The 21,649-nt window shown below is 39.4% G+C and overlaps 1 protein-coding gene across 1 annotated transcript in view; it reads left to right on the forward strand.

Annotated features, from left to right (window-relative positions):
- Window positions 1-21,649, forward strand: part of galnt16 (UDP-N-acetyl-alpha-D-galactosamine:polypeptide N-acetylgalactosaminyltransferase 16) — a 38,649-nt gene that overhangs the window by 12,241 nt on the left and 4,759 nt on the right. The window contains exons 5-12 of the mRNA XM_005946918.3: window positions 2,071-2,136; window positions 10,789-10,910; window positions 16,286-16,373; window positions 16,744-16,828; window positions 17,724-17,827; window positions 18,558-18,684; window positions 19,275-19,367; window positions 20,027-20,110. Coding sequence (XP_005946980.1) covers window positions 2,071-2,136; window positions 10,789-10,910; window positions 16,286-16,373; window positions 16,744-16,828; window positions 17,724-17,827; window positions 18,558-18,684; window positions 19,275-19,367; window positions 20,027-20,110 — 769 coding nt within the window. The remainder of the gene's footprint in view (window positions 1-2,070; window positions 2,137-10,788; window positions 10,911-16,285; window positions 16,374-16,743; window positions 16,829-17,723; window positions 17,828-18,557; window positions 18,685-19,274; window positions 19,368-20,026; window positions 20,111-21,649) is intronic.

A 21,649-nucleotide genomic window follows, 5' to 3' on the forward strand; every position in this document is an offset into this window, starting at 1 on the left:
TCCTGTAGTTTCTGTACAGTTAGAATCTCTCACCACTTAGACCCAACATTTTTACTCTGGGGATTGTTGCAGTGTATGTATTACCTAATAGTCATTCTGAAGCTGAATCCTTTACAGTGTTTTACAGCAGGTTTCAGCTCATTGTTAGAGGTTAACTTTTGTGTTTTGATGAACTCGCACCGCTGTCATAGCAGCTGGTCACAGCTGGCAAGTCCCACGTGACAGATCAGTTATTGCAGGCTTAAATAAACATGGATTTCCACGCTCTCACGGCAGCCACTTCAATATTATACATGTCCTGCTGTATGAGCAGCAGTTGTCTGATCATAAAGGTTCAGTTTACCAACATATATGATAAAATAAGCACGTTTTTGCTTTTCTTCATGGATTTATTTCCCACTCTGTTGTAATATCTCCACCGAGAAAAAATGTAGATGAATGAGTGAATATATTCAAATCAGGGCTGCTGTGTCAAGTGTGCAGGTGGAATTTAGAGAGACAGTCAGCCGATGCAGTGAGAGTGTGAGCTGATTTGTTAGTAGACGTGACGGTGTTGGAGGATGTCGGCCAGCAGCAGCAGGAGGGATTGTCCTGGCCGAGCGTAATCCTGTTAAGGCTCGCCCGCTTTAATCACAAGGACATGGTGCTCAATCAAGGACAGTGATCTTTACTGCAAGCCTGCATGTGACTCCAACAGTATGGAGACAGGCATACACTGGATTAATTAATATTTACAGGACTCAGATAAGCTCAGTTTAAACTTAACAGATTCACACAATCAGTCAAACTAAAAGTCCTGGGTTTGAATCCACTGGCTGGTTGAGTTTGTGGAGTTCTTCCCATGTTTACGTGGGTTCTCCCCGGGTATCCGATCTTCTTCCCACAGTCCAAAGACATACATGGGTTAGCTTAACTAAAATAAAGGCTGTATTGGCTGTAGGTGTGAATGTTGTCTGTGACCCTGAACTGGGTCAGCAGAAAGAAACAGATGAGATGATTATCTTGTTAATTCAGAAAAACAGGATAATATACTGTAGTTTAAAACGATAACTCACAAAACTCTTAAAATTGTCATTTTTTTTGTGTGTAGTCTGGGGGAAAAACATTCCCTGATGCAAACAGGCTTTCACACACTCACATGCATGCATACAAGCTTATACAATCAGGCTAAAAGTGTACAACATCTGTTCGGTGGGAGTGATCTATGACTTTTTGCTGTTCTTGCCCGAGTCTTGTGAGTCTTCTCTACACACACCAGCTGTCCCCCCATTAGGAGCAACACTAAAGCCATACACATGCACGCACACACGCCCTCTGACTCTACAGTCTACATGCAAACAAACAGGTTTGTACACACAGCAAATTTAATCACAGAGGATTACAACTTGTCATGCTCGTTTCTGTCAGCATAAGGTTGTATCGCTGCTCGGGAGGGGGTCTGCTTGATCTCTCCACAATCCCTCAGCAAGATCACAAACACAGACACAAGCACACACTCTCTGCTGCTAATGCCAATCTTCCCAAGTGTGTGTGTATATGTGTGTACCTGTGCTTGTGTGTTGTTTGTAATGATGTCCATTACAACAGCAGCTCTGTGCCAGCTATGGCTCATGTAGAAACATGGAGTGGATGATGGAAGTTGGCTCGCTGGTGGATTTGTTTATGGAAAAAAGGATTTTGAATTGAATCATGCAGTGAGCTCTTTTGCTTGAACACTCTGACCTGTGCACTTTTTTGTGTTTACGTGTTTCTCATTATTATAGCCTAAGTGAAATGGATGCACCGATGGATGTTTGAATGTCTTTAGCTCATATACTGCAGCATTAAGTGACTTTTATCACAGCACTGAGTAGTGTGCTTATTGAGGGTGTGTATCCGTAACCATGCCCTTGTTTGTCTGTGTTTATGTCTGTTTAAGTGCACTAAATCCATGTAAGTGTGGCAGCGTGGTGTGCTTGTGGGTTTGGGTGAGTGACAGAGTGTGAGATGAGGCAGCGAGGAGAAATATTTTTCTCAGTGTGTGTTCTCCTTCCACCATAAAATGCCATCTCCTCTGCTCTCCTCCCCCAGCTGAGGACTGCCAGCTGCTCACTCAGATCCCCAAAGTGCGCTGCCTGAGGAACGGCAGGAGAGAGGGTGAGTGTGCGGGGACAAGGGGAACGATGGGAAGGGGGGAAAATGACTTAATGGAAAAGATATTGGACTGAAAAGGGGATGTATTTTGTGTGGCTTTTTTTAAAGGAATAACTCATAGAAAGACAAGTGAAGGCGAAGATGGTAAAAATGCTTCACATGACAGCAGATAGTCACTGAAAATGTGTGTCCAAAAATACTGGAGTGGAAAAAACAAATCAAGTGGAAAACAGAAACAGACCAAAAAGATATGAACAACTGTTGTTTCAGTCATTTTATGTAAAAGGAAAAAAAATATGTAATGAGAGCTAATTAATAATTTAGTCAATAACATCTGACAACACAGTGAAAAACAGAAAATGCTTAAAAAAGCGATTGTCACAGGAAAAAGTGGGCTTGTAATTGCTGATGGATGAGGCCAAATTGTAAGAATACACAAGAAACTGACAGCATCCAAAAGGATAAACACAAAGAGCCAGGGAATAAATGCAAGGACACAGAAGAAGCAGAGTTATTATAGATTTATTTATTTTTAATTTTGTTTAGTTTCAGTTTGTTTACTGAGTGAGTTTCTGGTTTTTATTGTTTTTTATTAACAGTTTCAGTGTTACTTTTAGTCTTTCTAATTATTATAGTATGTCTCAATAAACGTGTCAATGATTTATTTTTTACCAAAAAAAACCTTAAAACTAAAGATATTTCTTCTGTATTTCTATTTTACTTTTGTGTTGTGTGAAAGTGTGTGAAACTAGGAGTGAAAAATAAATTTTAGTTGACTAAACTAAAATCTGTTTTTCACTCCTAGTTTTTGTTTTTGGGTTTAGTTAATTATAATGACCTTGACAAGAAGAAACAGGAACATCCACAGACAGCATGAAAAATGATGACAGGATCTACACCCGCCTCCTCCTGATTTCTTAGTTTTTTTGCTTATTAGTCTTACTTATGTTTTTCAGAGCATCAAGCAAATTATAATAGTAGGCAAAGATAACTTGAGTAAATGCAAAAAATAGTTTTTAAATAATGATTTCATTTATTAAGATGAAGAAAAAGCTGTGCAAACCATGTTAAATCATGGATTAACAGTGATTAACCACATTTTTTGGAAAGATGAGTCCAATTTCAGTACCCGCAGCCAGGCCTGAGTACTGCCAGATTAAATCCCAAAATCATTTAAATCAAATCCTGTCTGACAAAGTGTAGGAGGCTAAAAGACCTCAAAAAGCAACTCATGGTGCCACGATCTAAAGAAACAGCTGAGAAACAAAGTCATTGACTTCTATCAGTCTGGAAAGGGTTACAAAGCCATTTCCATGGCAAATGGATAAAACATGGAAGAGTGGTGAACTTTCTCAGCAAAACGCATCGCTGACTCATCCAGAAAGTTTGAAGTAAAATATCCGGTTATGAGATTGTGCTCGGAAGCTCGAGCTATAATCCAAGGAAACCATCCAAAGTCCACTTCTAAATGGCTTAAAAAAACAAAATGAAGGCTTTGAAGTGGCCTAGTCAAAGTCCAGTCCAGACTTAAGTCCAAATGACATCATTTGGCATGACCTAAAAAGACCATTCATTCTCAAAAACCCTCCAATCTGACTAAATTAAAGCAATTATGTAAAGAAGAGTGGGCCAAAAGTCCTCCACAGTGATGTGAAAGTGTCATTTCCAGTTATCACACATGCTTGAGGATGAGTAGAACCAGTTATTTGGTCTAGGGTACAATTACTTTCTCATAAAGGGCATTTTGTTTCCATTAATAAATTAAATAATCCTTTATATTTTGTATTTACGCAGGTTATCTTAGTCTAGTGTTAACATTTGTTTAATGATCTAAAGAATGTAAGTGTGACCAAAGAAATAAACATTTAAAAATACTTTATTATCCACTGTATACCTACTGACAGCTGATACGCTGTATGGAGTACTGGGAGCTGCTTGGACATGTAGAAGCCACACCCTGAAGCTCCCAGTGCACTGTTTCTCTGCCAGAGGTGGTATGTAACTCTGCAGTTACCTTGTCAGCAGCACGGGGGCGCCTTTAGTGCACTATATGTTTCATAGTTCACTGACCCCACTCTGTAGCTTTATGTGGTCTGCCACTTCCTGATTGAGTTCCTGTGGTTCTTGAACACTTCTGCTTTTCCGTAATATCACTTACAGTTGATGAAGGAATATCTGCGAGGGAAGAAATTCAACAAGTTGACTCGTCACAAAAGTAGCTTCCTACGACACTCAAATTTGGCGTGCTATTTAGAATGATCCATTCTTTCACAGATGTTTGTAGAGCCAAAATGCACGGCTAGAGGTGGTCAGTATAGTGTAGGTAACTGCAGACAGGTTAAAAACTAACACGAAAACAGTAAAACATCTTGAAAGTTGTTCAGAAATCCAGAAAAACTAAACAGAGACCAAAACTGAAGAAAACTGAGGCAAAATATTGTTAAAATAATATGACGTTAAAAAAAGAATCCTAAACTAAACTGACAAAACATAAGACTCAAAACTTAAGACACTAAAATATTAGAAAGACCTAAAAAGAAATCATAACTACAATATATTGACTAAAAGCTCAAAACTCAAAAATCAACATAAAATCTGAAACTTCATAAGCATAAAACAATCAACATATGCGAGTCTAAGGCAAATAGACAGTTATAGTAATTTTTGTAGAAGCATAGACTTATATATCATTAATATTATTAATTGTGTCACATGTAAGTGTAAATCCATGTTTCTGGATTTATCTGCATGCCTTACAGTTTGATCTCCTTTTTTCTGCCCTCTCACACCTTTCATTTGACTAAATTCTGTGGCAGTACTTATTAGAACCACTCACTTTATTGTTCGATCGCTCCTTCACAGGCACCTGAATGAGTTTTATTCTCTAACTCTAGGATGTCAAACACAATGATTAGTCTGTCAAAGGGTTCAGTCTAGCCCACTGCGTGGAAATTGTGGAAATGCAGGGTACAGTTTTTTTTTTACTGTGTTTCTAACCAGGAAACATTTGTATTGCACGCTGTTAGAAATAGATGTGGGCTCATTTTATCCAGGCCTCAGGTCTGAATCATTGTCAGGTTTTCTAGCTTCTTACTAACAGCCTTTCCAGTGACCCACCACGTAAGCTGGTTTAACCAACGACTGTACCAAATCGTTTCATTTTAGCATTGGTTTTTGATGACAGTAGACTGAATGTGGGAAATGCAAGTGGTTTTTTCTCTTAAGAAATCCCATTTTTGCAAATTTCTTCACACTTAATTTGAAGATACTGTTTTATGTGCCATTACTGAATGGTGTGCTGGTCTATTTGAGATTAATTTGAACCAAAATGAGATTCGTGCTCCAAATCAGGGAAGTTCGGCTGAACTTAAAGCTAAAATAAATAGTGTTACTGTTTGATAATCCATTTTTCTCAGGTTCTTGCACTCACAGGAGAACACATTTTTTGGGCCCCTTGCTGTTAACGTCTGGCAGCAACAGTCCACAAGCCCAAGTTTAGCTTTCTTTACTGCCACCCTTAAAACCCATGTCCACAAATTATAATAAACTTAATCTTAATCTATCTTTTTCATAGGCTTTCTCGTGTAGAAATACGCAAGAAGTTTTTTTTAAACAGGATGACCCAGCAAAATACAGCTCTCTGAGAGTTTACTGAAAACGGTAAAAGCAAATAGTCCCTGTCCTTGTGACTGGATTGATTTTCAGCTCTTAATGGCTTCACACCTTCAGGCATCATTGACTTTCTCTGCTTTAATGCGTCAAACTGCTGCCAGAGGTCATCAGGCACTGAAGCATTAAATGTACCCACAATTACACCAAACAAGCACGAGCAGGAAGTCTTTGCTATCATGGGTGAGAACTGTGGAATAGCCAGTGTGTATCTAATATGTAGCATGTTCTGTAAATTAAGGAATTTTTCACATTGCTAGATAGATTACATACATTACATTTAGCAGCTTAATATGCAGTTTTTTCATCGTGTGTTGGTGTAAACTAAAAGCACACAGATGAGTAATCCATTGGCCTGACATTTGGTAGGTGGCCCGAAACACAGCACCAGATAAATTACTGTTTCTCCCTAAGAGGTGAAGTGCCTTAACTGACCAGGCGCGCAATCCTACTCTCAAATGTCACTTAGGTTATACTGGGGAAGGATGAAATGTGAACTGGTGTGATTCAAGCTCATTCATTGGTAAAACAAAGGTTGTGTTTGTGTAAACGATGTGCCTTAAACTGAGCACTGCTTATTCTCATGAAGCTTCTGTCAAAAGAAGCTTCGGTTAAACGTCATGCATCAGAATGAGGAAGAAACTTGATTTTTTTGAGTATTTCAGAAACTTTTGATCTATTTGAACTTTCCCACATGCAGAGAATGATCAGGAAAAGAGAAAACAACCAGTGAGCAGCAGTTCTCTGGGTGACAAAAAAGCTTCAAGCCTTTGGGAAGTAACAACCAAGCTATGCAGAAGAGCACACTGGTGCAGGAAATTGAGGCTATAATGTGCACAAGATTGCCAAAGTTGGACAACAGAAGACTGGAAAAATGTCGCTTGGTCTGAAGAGTCTCAATTTCAGGTGCAACAGTCGGATGATAGGGTCATAATTTGACTCATCAACGTAAAAGCATGGGTCTATCCTGCCTTGTATCAGTGGTTCAAGCTGGCAGTGAAGGTGTGATGGAGTCAGGGATATTTTCTTGGCACACTCTCAGCTCATTATTGTTTAAATGCCACAGCCTACCTGAGTATTATGGCTGCCCACGTCCACCTTAACCTTTATGATGACAGTGTATCTTCTGATACCTGCTACCAACAAGAAAGTGCACCATGTGACAAAGCTCAGATCCTTTCTTGGTTTCTTGATAATGAAAATGAGTTTAAAAATGACCTCCACAGTCACCAGATCTCAATAGATTATATATAGGATGTGATGGAAATGGAGATTCCCATCGTGTATGTGCAAACGGCAACGGTGTAATGCTATCATATCAACAAGGATCAAAATATCTCTGAGAAATGTTTCCAGCAGAATTAATTAAGAACTAAGGCAGTTGATCCTTGTATTAGCAATAAGGACGGTGAATGTTTTTCTTCTTTTCTTCTTCTCTGTTACAAAAGAAAGGTGATAATTCTGAAAATCATCCTTTGAATTATTCAGAGAAACAACCTCCTCTTGAAACACTCAGGTTATTCATGATCAGGCGTACTTGATGAAAAAGAAAACTGTTTTCAGTGCCCCCGTGCTTCCAGCGAGTCTGCCTTAAATGTGAACTCTTTTAAAGTAGGTTTTACCCTCAGCGTCGCTGACGGGAGTGAAACAAGTTCTGGGATCTACTTTAGATAAATCCAAATAACTAATGTCAATTCTAGAGGCTGTTTATTCTCTACTTGCTTGTCCAGCTTAAGTCAAACGTACAGTATATATTCCAGAAACATAGATGATGGTGATTATCATCATCATATTTTATCATATACAGTGGGGCAAAAAAGTATTTAGTCAGCCACCGATTGTGCAAGTTCCCCCACTTAAAATGATGACAGAGGTCAGTAATTTGCACCAGAGGTACACTTCAACTGTGAGAGACAGAATGTGAAAAAAAAATCTCATGAATCCACATGGTAGGATTTGTAAAGAATTTATTCGTAAATCAGGGTGGAAAATAAGTATTTGGTCACCTCAAACAAGGAAAATCTCTGGCTCTCACAGACCTGTAACGTCTTCTGTAAGAAGCTTTTCTGTCCCCCACTCGTTACCTGTATGAATGGCACCTGTTTGAACTCATCATCTGTATAAAAGACACCTGTCCACAGCCTCAAACAGTCAGACTCCAAACTCCGCCATGGCCAAGACCAAAGAGCTTTCGAAGGACACCAGGAAAAGTATTGTAGACCTGCACCAGACTGGGAAGAGTGAATCTACAATAGGCAAGCAGCTTGGTGTGAAAAAATCAACTGTGGGAGCAATCATCAGAAAATGGAAGACATACAAGACCACTGATAATCTCCCTCGATCTGGGGCTCCACGCAAGATCTCATCCCGTGGGGTCAAAATGATCATGAGAACGGTGAGCAAAGATCCCAGAACCACACGGGGGGACCTGGTGAATGACCTGCAGAGAGCTGGGACCAAAGTAACAAAGGTCACCATCAGTAACACACTACAACGGCAGGGAATCAAATCCCGCAGTGCCAGACGTGTTCCGCTGCTGAAGCCAGTGCATGTCCAGGCCCGTCTGAAGTTTGCCAGAGAGCACATGGATGATACAGCAGAGGATTGGGAGAATGTCATGTGGTCAGATGAAACCAAAGTAGAACTTTTTGGTATAAACTCAACTCGTCGTGTTTGGAGGAAGAAGAATACTGAGTTGCATCCCAAGAACACCATACCTACTGTGAAGCATGGGGGTGGAAACATCATGCTATGGGGCTGTTTTTCTGCCAAGGGGACAGGACGACTGATCCGTGTTAAGGACAGAATGAATGGGGCCATGTATCGTGAGATTTTGAGCCAAAACCTCCTTCCATCAGTGAGAACTTTGAAGATGAAACGAGGCTGGGTCTTCCAACATGACAATGATCCAAAACACACCGCCCGGGCAACAAAGGAGTGGCTCCGTAAGAAGCATTTGAAAGTCCTGGAGTGGCCTAGCCAGTCTCCAGACCTCAACCCCATAGAAAATCTGTGGCGGGAGTTGAAAGTCCGTGTTGCTCGGCGACAGCCCCAAAACATCACTGCTCTCGAGAAGATCTGCATGGAGGAATGGGCCAAAATACCAGCTACTGTGTGTGCAAACCTGGTAAAGACCTATAGTAAACGTTTGACCTCTGTTATTGCCAACAAAGGTTATGTTACAAAGTATTGAGTTGTATTTTTGTTATTGACCAAATACTTATTTTCCACCCTGATTTACGAATAAATTCTTTACAAATCCTACCATGTGGATTCATGGATTTTTTTTTCACATTCTGTCTCTCACAGTTGAAGTGTACCTCTGGTGCAAATTACTGACCTCTGTCATCATTTTAAGTGGGGGAACTTGCACAATCGGTGGCTGACTAAATACTTTTTTGCCCCACTGTAGCACCAATTTAATAAAGAAGAAGAAGCCAATGCTTTTTCTGTCAACTGTCAATTACAATGCAACAATCTCAAAAACTGCAGGCAGGCCCAGGCCCAGACAGTTCTGCTATGAAGCCATGCTTTTGTAATAAATAAAGTGGTTTGGCATTGTCTTGCTGACATATGCAAGGCCTTCCCTGAAAAAGATGTTGTGTGGGAACTCTAATACCTTTCAGCATTGATGATGCCTTTTACACATGTACAAGATGTCACGTCATCTGAGTTGTGACAACAAGATTGAGGGTCTTTTTCCTCTTTAGAAAGACAGGCACCCTCTGTTCTGAAATTCTGTTTTCTAAAAAGGATTCAAAATATAAATTCATCTCACTGCAGAACAGTTTTCCACTCAGTCCATTTTAAATTCGCTTTGGCCCAAAGAAGACAGCAGCATTTCTGGATCATGTTCATTTATGGCTTCTTCTTTGTATCATAGAGCTATACCTGCATTTGTGGATGAAACAACAAACTGTGTTCACAGATGCTGATTTCTGGAAGTGTTCCTGAGCCTAAGCAGTGATTTCTATGACAAAACCACAACTTTTGTTTTAACGCAGTGCTGCCTGAGGGCCTGGAGATCATGGCCATCAAATATTGACTTTTTAGCTAGTTCTTGCACACAGAGATTTCTCCAATTTTGTGTGAGATATTATATAAAATAAAGGAAGAAGGGGAAAAAAATCACGAGACCTAAGTAGGGTGACTTTGTGTCTGTGTTGTTCAATTTATGCAGGTCCAGATATGAGGGCAACCTCATCCTTGAAATGAGTCACCATAGTGATGGTGATTCATTTTGTCCATTTAAGAGGGCAGTTCGCTTTATATCTCAAGGAATACATCAGGTTTTCCATCACATTTATATCCCTTCTGTCTATTCACGAATAAGAGGTTCCAACCAGAAGAATGTTACACAAAAACCACTATTTTTTCATCCATGTTCATTCTAGGGTCTCTTTTATTTGGTAAAATGTCGTCTCTCCTTAAGAAAAGTCTTTAAACATACTGTATTTCCTCAAAATGGTCTTTTAAGTCTTTTCAAATAACAGGGTGCAGTGTTGCTTATTTGTAATGTGCAATGGATGAGAAAGATTAAAATACTTTCAGCCATTTTTTTAATCAGTTTGATACAGTTATTTTAGATGTAAATGTCATGACCGTGTGAGTGAGGAACATCCAGAACATGATGACATGAGGAGGAAACAAAGGAGTTTGTAATTATAACCATCTCGGTTTCAGAGATACAGACTTTTGCAGATATCAATTCTCCTAAAGCTCATTCAGAACGGCTACTAGAGTGATTAATAGCTGTCCACAGACTGAAGAATAGTTATTGTCGACAAAAAAAAATGACTATGACATCTTAGATCAATATAAAGCATTTTTAAAAGTGACCCAAGATGTCACCAGAAAATGTGATTTCCAGAGATTTCTTTTAAGGATCAGAGTCTTGAAAACAACACTTGCATTAAACAGCATCAGTTTAATAAAACTGTGTCCATCTGAGCAGTTTGAGACTTCAGTGTCATGTGTTTCCTTCAGGTCTGATCCGATCACGCGTGCGAGGAGCCAACACGGCCTCTGCTTCGATCTTGACCTTTCTGGACAGCCACTGTGAGGTCAACACTGACTGGCTGCAGCCTATGATACAGAGAGTCAAGGAGGTACAATCGCACATGCTCACACACACACTTAGTCAGACACTTAAATGCATGCTGCACATATCCACACGCACAACCTCATGCATATGCTTGGAGGCGGAACATTTATTTTCTTCTCCGTGGTAGATTTTATTGACTGTGATGCAATATGTTGGCACTGCGTGTTGTTAAATAAACACTCAATTTGTTCAGCTAAGATTCAAGTCAGACTATACCAGATGTCACACGCTGCTCTGCCGCAGCTGGAAAAAGTTTGGTGGGCTTTTTCCTCCTCAGTCTGTTTTCCACTCTGTTCTTTGCATGAAATCACTTCATATAGTTCACTGAAATTGTGCTATATATAGTTGTCTCTGCCTGATTTGGGTTCATTTTTTCTTATTTGCTTAACACATTGGTCAGTGACACTTGACACTTTAATGAGACAAGATGATGATGATTACTGAGTGACCAAAATCCTAATTAGCTTCTCACAACTGAGTCTCTGCTATAGAGGAAACTCTGAATGGGATAATGAGGGAGTGGTTTGGTTGAGTTGGCTGCTTTGTGTAGCAGCTGTGGTGCCGTGGACCGTTATTGCATTTATTCTTACAGCATTGTCTTTAAATCAATAACACTCTTTGTTAATGACAGATTTTCCTGATTCACTGCCTCTTAAAAAAATAATTAGGCCGTCCATCAGGAGCACTATAGTACTGTCACATCCGTCCGCAAGTGTTTTACACTTCAAAATATGATGCGATGCCAGCCAGTCTTCATTATGTGGTGGATTTATTTATTTATTTTAAATATTGGTGGTATTTCCATGTGAGCTTTCTTGGACATTTCAGCAGTAAGCACTCACTGTTTCTGTTCCAGTCTGCTTTCTTTTTCTCACAAAGTCACACAAGTGAGGTGCACAGAGAATGGAAATACAGAGCGGCACAAAATCGTGTGCAGAGATGAATGTTTAATTCCTATAAAGTGAGTGTATTGATATAGTTGCGGAAAGAAATTCATCACCTGCTGTGACTGTCTCCTCCCTGCCCTGACATTATTAGCATCCTGTGACTGTGACTGGTTATGGTTGAGAACAACTGCTGATGCCCCCCCGCACCAATCTCAGGCTGTCCCAATGACTCTAGTCAGCAGGAGCTGTTTCATTTCACATTTCTCTTAGTAATCACCTTTCTCATGTTCATGACTCGCACTAATGTGTGACACTGTGATGTAGCTCCTGCAGTTTCTTCCCCGTCAGCAATGCACTGCTTCTTAATTTTCTTCCTGCTTGGCATTTTAGCAGCATGCTTGCTTCTCCAGGCTACAGTACAAGAAAAGAGTTGAGAAAAGAAGAAATATCAATACTTTTCTCAACTTGTGGCTTGTTGTTTTACTATACAAGATATCTGGCATCTCGAATTTTCTTTTTGGGGTATTTTTGCCTTTATGTGACAACACAGAGAAGACAGGAAAGACGGGAAAGAGCACAGGGCGACACTCAGCAAAGGGTTCCAAACCTGAACCCAGGCTCCTGTATTTCAGCTGTATAGCATATGGGCTCCTGCCCAACCAGCAAGCTCAACTGGTACCCAGTGAATTTTCATATTCACCTAATTACAGTATACCTGTGAGGTTGACAGTAACATTTGTTTCAGTGGTGTGCTTTCCTACTTCCAAAGGACATAACAAAGATCCTTGTGTTATATTTATTACTTCTCTCCTGTGTCCTCTGTATATGTTATTATGTCATTTGAGTTTTGCATTTTGGATTCTCTTTGGATTAGGTTCTTTTTACTAGCTACTAGGGATGGGAATTGATAAGAATTTAATCATTCCAATTCCACTGTTGAAATTCCCATCAGTTCAATTCCTTATCAGTTTTCTTATCAATGCTCAATGGGGTCTCACTGTCTCTGCTTTGAGAGTCACCACCATCTCTAAGCAGCATATCAAAGACATTACATTCATGCAAATTAATTGCATGTTGTTGGTCAAATGTTTGCATGTTGTAGGCATAGGCTACACTGGCACACATCAACACAAATCCCTATCCTAATGAGAACACACGTATGATCTTTCTTTTATGCTGAAGACTGTCTTTCACCGCTCCCCAAGTTAATCTTAGTTCTCTGTTCATTTTTCATCTTATTTCCTGTTTTACTCTGGTAGCTCTTTGGTCTTCTGTATCTTGTCTAGTTTACTTCCCCTGTTCATTGTCTTGATTAAATGTGTATAGTCCCCACCTATTTGCACTTCCCTCATTATCAGCTGTGTATATGTTGTTTCGGTCTACTTTTGTCATGTCATCCATGTAGCTGTGTGTTTCTTAACCGTGTATTCTCTTTTTTTCCTGACTTTGTTTTCCTGGTCATTTCTGATATTTGGATCCCCTGGCTTTGCTCCTTGTGGATTTTTGGATTTTGAACTCTGGACACTAAGCCGCTGCATTAAATGCCCACTTTGTGTTTGAGTTCCATTTACTTCATCCGGGTGCATCTTAAATCTCCATTCCACACAGCTGGATATAAAAAACAAAACAAAACCAAAAAAAACAGCAAGCTTCACACATCTGGATCCTATGCAAAATCAAAAAGCAAAATTTCAGCCTTTAGGAGAGTTCTTCGACTATATACTGTAATGCGTGAGTTTCAACAACCTACCATTGTTCGTTATGACCACAATCGAGGAGTTCCTCAAGTTTGCAAAACTCTGGGCTACTGTTGATTAATCAGATTAAATTAGGACACAGAGAGACACAGGGAGGACAATTCTGATGTCCACCATATGTGCTCGTTTCCCCGATAAAGGACTGACTAATTTCTTGCCAAGAGTTCAGTGGAAAAGCTAAAACATAAAGACTAAAAAACATCTAGCTAGGGATAAAATCCATGTAGATTACATGTTTGACCCTTTTTCTCCTCAAAGATGTGCTTAAGATGTTCTCTTTGGGATTTGAATAGTTTTTCCAGCTTTTTTTCTTTAGCCTTCGTGCTAAGCTGAGGTTAGAATCTCCTGACTCCACTCTGATATTAAACGCATAGACATGAGTACTCTAACAGTCTTCAAATTTAATTCTTGGCAAGAAAAGTAGTATATCTCACAAAAAGACTGATATCCATAGATGCATCCTTGTCCCCTTGGCCTTCCTTGAAAAGAAGACTAAGTGTTTATCTGCAAGAAATAAAATAGGGCTTTATTTTGCTGAAGGACAAAAGTCTTCTGTTTGTTTAGAAGGTACAGCAGAAAAAGTGCACCCATTCAGAACTTGCATGCAGGACAAATCAAGCTACAAGCTATATAGTCAAGCCACATATCATGTTTCTTCAGTGCAAACCTCACAGTTTATAATCACAAGACTCGACACATTGTGGGTGTGCGCAAAACTTGTTTGTGTTTCTTTGGCTTTGGACAGCTGTGACTCATCCAGCTTGCATTACAATCTTTTAGTTCATGAGAGTGATAATTTACCAGCCCCAGAGTTCAACTGCACTCCGCCTTGCATTTGTTCGTGTCCCAGAGACCAAACCCTGGTTTTATTAAAGCCTCTGGGGGGCAGAAATAATGATGAATAATAATCTTCTCTGTTTTAACTTAATTATGCTTTTCCTTTGTTAATTAAAACCAGCAGGCGTAACAGCGTAATTCAAATGTTGCTAATGTGTAGCAATGAGCTTCTCACTGACAAATGTAAAGGGAACATGATTCAAATAATTGTCTGGCTAATCTTATGTGGTCACTTGCTTGTTTTCATCTTCACTGGCACAGTTTCTTTAACTAAATTATTAAATCATAAAGAATAATTGTAATGCTCTGAAGGAAAAGTCTAATATATATGGGGGGTTAAAACATGTTTTACCGCAGCATGAATTGTCTGAGTTTCATTACTCAAAGGCTACGTTCACACTGCAGGCGAAAGCGCATCAAATCCAACTTTTCTGACCCTATGCGACCCATATCCGATCATGGTATGTCAGTGTAAACGGCACAAATCTGATATTTTCAAATCCGATCTGGATCACTTTCGTATGTGGTACTGAGTCCGATACATATCTGATGTGAACAAGCCGACAAAAAAATCGGATTTGATCAAAAAATCAGATTTGATCAAAAAATTGGAACTGAGCATTAAGACCTGCAGTGTGAACGTAGCCATAGACTGATAGCATTCCTGGGTGATAAAGTGAAGAAACAGAGATCCTGACATATCAAATGGCAAGAGCGTATTGTGAATTCGTCGCCTGTCCGTTCCTCAATATGATTGACAGAGATCAGAATCATAGACTATGAAAGAAATGTTTGGACTGACAACACATTTTTGTATTATTGTGTCTCATTTTGGTTCTGTGAAATACAAAATGGTATTAGGAGACAGGACAGGGCTAGCTGGTTATCACACTAATTATGGTGGATAGCTGTGTAGCACCATCTGACATGATGTTAATATGTTGATAGCACATTTTAACAGAATAACACACACACCTGTTTCAGTTAACAAATACTATTTCACCGGCAGAGTACTGTGTCGTAAATTCAAACACAGAAAAAAGGTGACATTGATTTTGGAAGTGCAGCCACTTTATGCATTACCAAATCACAGAGACTCATTGAAAGCCCAATAAATGTCCATTGCTTAAAACTGTTGAGAGCATCACTTTTTAAATTGCTCTCTGGCAGAGTGGCTTTTCACACTCGCTCTTCCCCCGCACTCTTCGGCGCAACAAGCACAGAGTTCACAGCGGGTTCAATCTCTGATAAAGAGACGGACGGTTCTAATTGGAAACACTCATTTGGATTGTCCCGAGCTATAAGCTGTTTGTCTACATGGACACTGGCACCCATTCACAGACAGATGCAGGCAGCACATACACGCTCGAGTACGCACAAACCAATCAGCAGTTCTGTCTTTTAGAGTTTGTGTTGGATCTGCAGCTGACGGTCAGATTTGAGGGCTTAATGGGAAGGTTAGGGATACTCAGCTTATGTTCTTCAAAAGTAATCAGTACGTGCTTGTTATTATTCACATCAAAAGAATAATCAGAGCTTACATGCAAGTTTAGAGTACCGTACACAGTTCTTACAGAAAAATTATTCGATTAAAACAAATAGCTTCTTTCTACTAATAAGGATACAATTTTATGAAATGTTCTTGCTCTATTTAATTTGTTTCTTAGCATTATTCTTATTTTTATGTGATCAGAGGCTGGAAATTATAAAGAAAAACCTGAAGTTAGAAAAGCAAAGGTTTAAATATGTTTTATTCTTCAACTGAAAGTCAGTGTTTTTTCAAGTATTTTTTAAAACTTAAATCCATCTCTATTTGTTGAAATAAATTAAACAAATAGTATTTAAAAATGTAATAATAGAATTAATTTAAAATGTCATTGTGTTCTCCTCCCATGCAGGATCATACAAGAGTGGTCAGCCCCATCATCGACGTCATCAGCCTGGATAACTTTGCCTACTTGGCTGCCTCTGCTGACCTGAGAGGAGGTCAGGGCGTAATAAACAGATCATACACAGTGGTAGTTGATCACACAGAGATCTGCAGCTTTAACAAACCTTTGTGACATGACATCATGATTTCTGACAGAATTCAATACCTATGACTGAACAATAAAAGAGGTTTAAATATTTCATTGTTTTATTGAAAAGCAGTGATTTATAGAACAGAGTTTTTCCACAGATGTAAGGCTACGATTGATATTAAATTCAGGCCAGTATATTAGGTGAAATCATGCAACTGAGTCCAGCCAGAATATCTGTCATCTTGTCTGCTTTGGACTCATGTCTAGACAACAGGAAAATAAATTTGAAGATGAGAGCTGAACTTTTGCTTCCCCCATGCTTTTCTTTTTGTCAGGATTTGACTGGAGTCTCCACTTCAAGTGGGAGCAGATTCCCATTGAGCAAAAGATGGCAAGAAGTGACCCCACTCAGGCAATAAGGTATGTCTACAATGATATTTAGTGTGATAATATGCTTTGACTCATACCTGGAACATTCTCTTATGCATTATACGTGCATTGTACCCTCACAGACCACTTCATTAGATATCATAGACATATGTGTTCAACTGCTCATTAATGCCACCAATCCACCAATATGAAAGCAACTCCGTGCGTTTAGAGACTTAGATGGTCAAGATGACCCCCTGAAGTTCAAACCAAGCATCAGAATGGGGAAGAAAGGTGATTTCAGTGACTTTAAGCATGATAGATGAACCCAAAGTCACAAAGCTCAAATCATCTCAGACTGGTTTCTTGAAGATGACACTGTACTCAAATAGCCGCCTGTGGTGGAAAAGGAGAGTCACATGATGGCAAATGTGCCGCAACTGTGCAATGCTGTCATTTCATCTCCGAGGAATGTTTCCAGCACCTTATTGTATCTGTGCCATAAGAAAATTAAGGCAACTCTGAGGGATAAATAGAATCCAACCCCAGTACCAGCAAGATGTGACTAATAAAGTGGCCAGAGACTGTATATTGTATGTGAATGACACATTATGGATTAATATGTCAGTTTTGGTTCTTGGATTAGACTAAAGTTAAAATAGAGAGCCATATCTTACTCTAAAAAAGTTCAAGATAAATCATCATAGTCAGGTCCTTTCTATGTTGGTATTTGCAGTCCTTTTGTGGTGTGTTTTCCCCCTAAAACACGTCCAAATCGCAGCAAAGTAGTTAATGCATAACATCTGCTGAGCAAAATACAACTTTAAGCTCCTTTGATTTGTTGTTTCTTTCTGGAAAATATTCCCTTCTGGTGATTCTGATGAGGTCTGCATGAATAAGCGTGCAAGTGAAGATTTGTAACTCCTTCCCTTACTCCACTCTGCAGGACTCCCGTCATCGCTGGTGGGATCTTCGTCATGGACAGGAGTTGGTTCAACCACCTCGGCCAGTATGACACCCACATGGACATCTGGGGAGGGGAGAACTTTGGTGAGATCATCGACGATTTCTAACCCTACTTGAATCAGATGACTTTTATTATCATATCATCCTCCACACGCATCCCACACCAAATGTCTTTAAATAAAACTAAGCCTTACTCTGCTGGCAAAGACTTACCAGACTCCAACAATGTAAATATTCCCAACTTTATTCAAGATGAAGGATTCCTAACAAGTTTATGTTAATTGATGACATTTACAATTACCTAATGTTGGCTAGGAGCAGGAAAGTAGGAGGATCAGAGTTAGCACATGTACTTACCAAAATAAAAGCCATAATGTTTATGAATAATTTTCTCATTCAGTCTAAAATAAATACTAAGTCCTGTGTTTACAAGGTTTTCTAACAAAAATAATTTAATCACATATTAAAGAACATAATGTTTGTGTCAATTTAGTGCAATTTATTTTGTAAAATACAAAGCCGTTTCCCATAAAACGATTTCATGTGTTAAGTCTGCATGCCTGGCTCTTTTGAATCATCTCCAAAATGCTAAATATGTCCCTAGAATTTGAATGATCCACTATGACTGCTTTCATTCTGATGATTTACAGCTAACAGCCATCTGCTACAGGAAACAGTAGCAGGCGTACTGCACTGATATTGGAATGACACACATCAGGGCATTAATTCTAGGAGAGACTGACAAAATGACAGGCACGTCTTCAGTGGTACGCCTGCATTTTTGGACTCAACCACTGCATCTTTCCTTTTGCAGAGCTTTCTTTCCGGGTGTGGCTGTGCGGAGGAAGTCTGGAGATTCTTCCCTGCAGCCGCGTGGGTCACGTGTTCAGGAAACGGCACCCGTACGACTTCCCGGAGGGCAACGCTCTTACCTACATTAAGTGAGTAGGCTGGTCTAACTGATGACAGTTATTAACACGGAAACAACAGAATGACCTTTCGCTTGTTGTTCGCCCTAAAATCTCAAATGTCACATGATTCAGCTCCACTCAGTGTGAAGTTAAATGCTTCGCCAGGCAAACTCACACTTTTCACACATCTTGACCCAAGTGCGAGTGAGAGATGAGTGTGTAAGAGAACTATGAAAGCATCCGCAGAGCTCCTTATTTTACATCATTGTTCTTAATACCTAGTAAAGGTGGAGATGCTCACAAATATCTGGCTCTGTCTGGGAAGACTAAAGCAGCAAGTTTGCAGGTTTTGAACTGTTGTATAATGACCCATAATGTGCTGTTGCTGACAGACTCTTTAGATAATGTTGCTTTTTATGAATCAAACCCAACATTACTAGTTGAAAATGCACATAAAATGTAAGATCTCAAAGCACAATAATATTTGTAGAGGAGCTGCAGTGAATAGCTGACGTATGAAGGCTCCAGAAGCATAGCACTGTCATTAAAGCTGGCTGCAGGAATGCTGGCAGCGCTGTCATTACTGTGTCTGAGCAGGTGTTGTGTCTCTGTCCACGCAGGAACACCCGTCGGGCCGCTGAAGTGTGGATGGATGAGTATAAACAGTACTACTACTCTGCGAGGCCGTCGGCTCAGGGAAAAGCCTTCGGCAGGTTTGTCTGCTATAATGTCATCCTCCTTGCTCATATTTGCTTATATTTAATACAATGATTCTGTGTCTCCTGAGTTTCCAAGGTGTTTATAAGGTACCAAGTTTTATACGCAAGCATTAAAAAAACGCTTTGCACACCAATTTTTAAATTTGCATGCACTGAGACTTCAACTAACATTTATTTATTTTAATTACAGATTATTCAGGGGATTTGTATGTTCTGTTAAAATAATTTTAAAATGCCTGTGATGATGTTACTCAATCCAAGGTGGCCCAGTTAAGACAACAAACCCTTACATTTGATAGATGAAACCAGAACAATGAAGTTTCAACACTGTTGTCAGTGTCAGATCTGTTGGACCTACAAGTTCTGTTCCTTTTGTATAAAAGGCCCAACACCAGTAAAAATGCAAAAATATAAGAAGTAAGAAGCAAAAAAACAAAACTCAGTAAATAAAACACCCACACACACTGGTTTAACATTTTAAAGAAAACCTGTGTTAGCTGAGTCTGTAATTCATACTCCATAAGCTGTTGATGGCAGGTTCACAAGGTTAAATCCACATTTTCTTTCTCATTCTCTCCTCCTTATCTTTTTTATGTGTTTTCTTTACATTATTTCTCTTTGTCCCTAAATATTCTTGTTATCTGGTCTTGCAGTATCACAGACCGTCTGGCGCTGCGACGGAAGCTGAACTGCAAACCTTTCCGCTGGTACATGGAGAACGTCTATCCCGAGCTGAGGTAACTAGGTTAACGTTTTATTCTCCCTCAATGGCACAGCATTGGAACACAAAAAATTAAAGTGCAATTTGCAACATTTTTTATCACATACAGAAAAATATTTCAGTAAGGAGGAATCATTTGGAAAAATTGAACACAATTTACTGAGACACAGAATTCAGTTTAGCTGTTTGGTAATTAGATGCCGATGATCCATCAAGGCAGAATGGAATCCTATCAGTGACAGGAATTAGGACAGGAGCCCCGGAGTCTAGTATACTCTAGTGGTGGTGAGCATGAAGATGGAGGCTTCGACGGGGCTCTGAGTGACCCGGGTGAGGCAGAGATGGGAAGAAGACAGGTTGCACAAACGAGAGCCTGAAAGACAGAATGACAAAAGAGATTTAAAGTATATAGAATGGAAGCTGATTGGCTCACAGGAAGCAGGTAAGAAAATGATTGGACAAGAGCAGGAGTGTCAAACACAAGACTTCAATCCCACCCAGTGGAAGTCATAAACTTTGTACTTTTACAACTTTTCCTAATAATAAAAACCTCCCCTGTGGTTATTTATACTACACCAAAGTAATGAAGTAATAAATAAACTATTAGATGACAGAAGAATCCTTGTTTTTTTTACTACCTACAATAGAAATTTATTTTTTTCCCAATGATTAGTTAAGGTATAGTTAGGTTGACAGAAAGGGGGGTTTCTTTGGTCCAGTCTATTTAACATCAAAGAAGGTTGTACTTGGCCCATGATGTAAAATGAATAATCATGTTAGTATTGAGTTTGACAGTGTGGAGAAATTGAAGTGATGTAAAGAATAGACTAGGAGCCAAACACTTAGGAAGCAGACAGCTGAGTGATTGCAGATGTCCCTTATTGAACATATGCATAAGCTTCATTAATTACTGTACTTACACTTAAAGGAGTCGATATTAAAAGATTAACTGGTACGATACTTTCTGCATTTTCTGCACTTATAAAGTTCAGATTCGATTGGCAATGACTGGAAAATATCTAGTGTGAAAACTAGTATTCTTTTTCCTCATGTGTGAGGTCATATGTATGACTATCATAGAAAAAAACTTTTTCCATCAGCAGATGGATATGAAAACTGAGTCATAGTGTCAGACTCTCCACGGGGAACATCCATTTTTCAGTGGAGATATACATTATTTATGCAGTGCATCATAGAAGTTGTTGTGGATCACTTTTTAGTATCTGGTTTGAATTATTTGTTATGCAAGAGAGACAAAGACTTTTCCAAACACCATTAGAATCCAACAAATGGAAATGTTCTCATCATGTTTTCACCTATGTTTATTTCTGATTGATCTCTGGAAGAGGCTCTGATGAAGCAGAAATAACATTCAAGCTCTGTTTCCTTTAAGATAAAACGTGTTTTTTTCCCCCCTGAAGTAATCTCAAAAACCCCTCGAGGTGCCATTACCCCGAAGTTCAGAGCCAGTCATCTAAATATAAACGATCTGGGTGGGAACCTCTGAGTGGGTTATCAGCTTGTATCTCACGAGCTTTTTTTCTCAAGCTACTCC

Source organism: Haplochromis burtoni, unplaced genomic scaffold, assembly GCF_018398535.1.
Source record: "Haplochromis burtoni strain Fernald_Lab_line unplaced genomic scaffold, NCSU_Asbu1 Contig_393, whole genome shotgun sequence".
Classification (NCBI taxonomy): Eukaryota; Metazoa; Chordata; class Actinopteri; order Cichliformes; family Cichlidae; genus Haplochromis; species Haplochromis burtoni.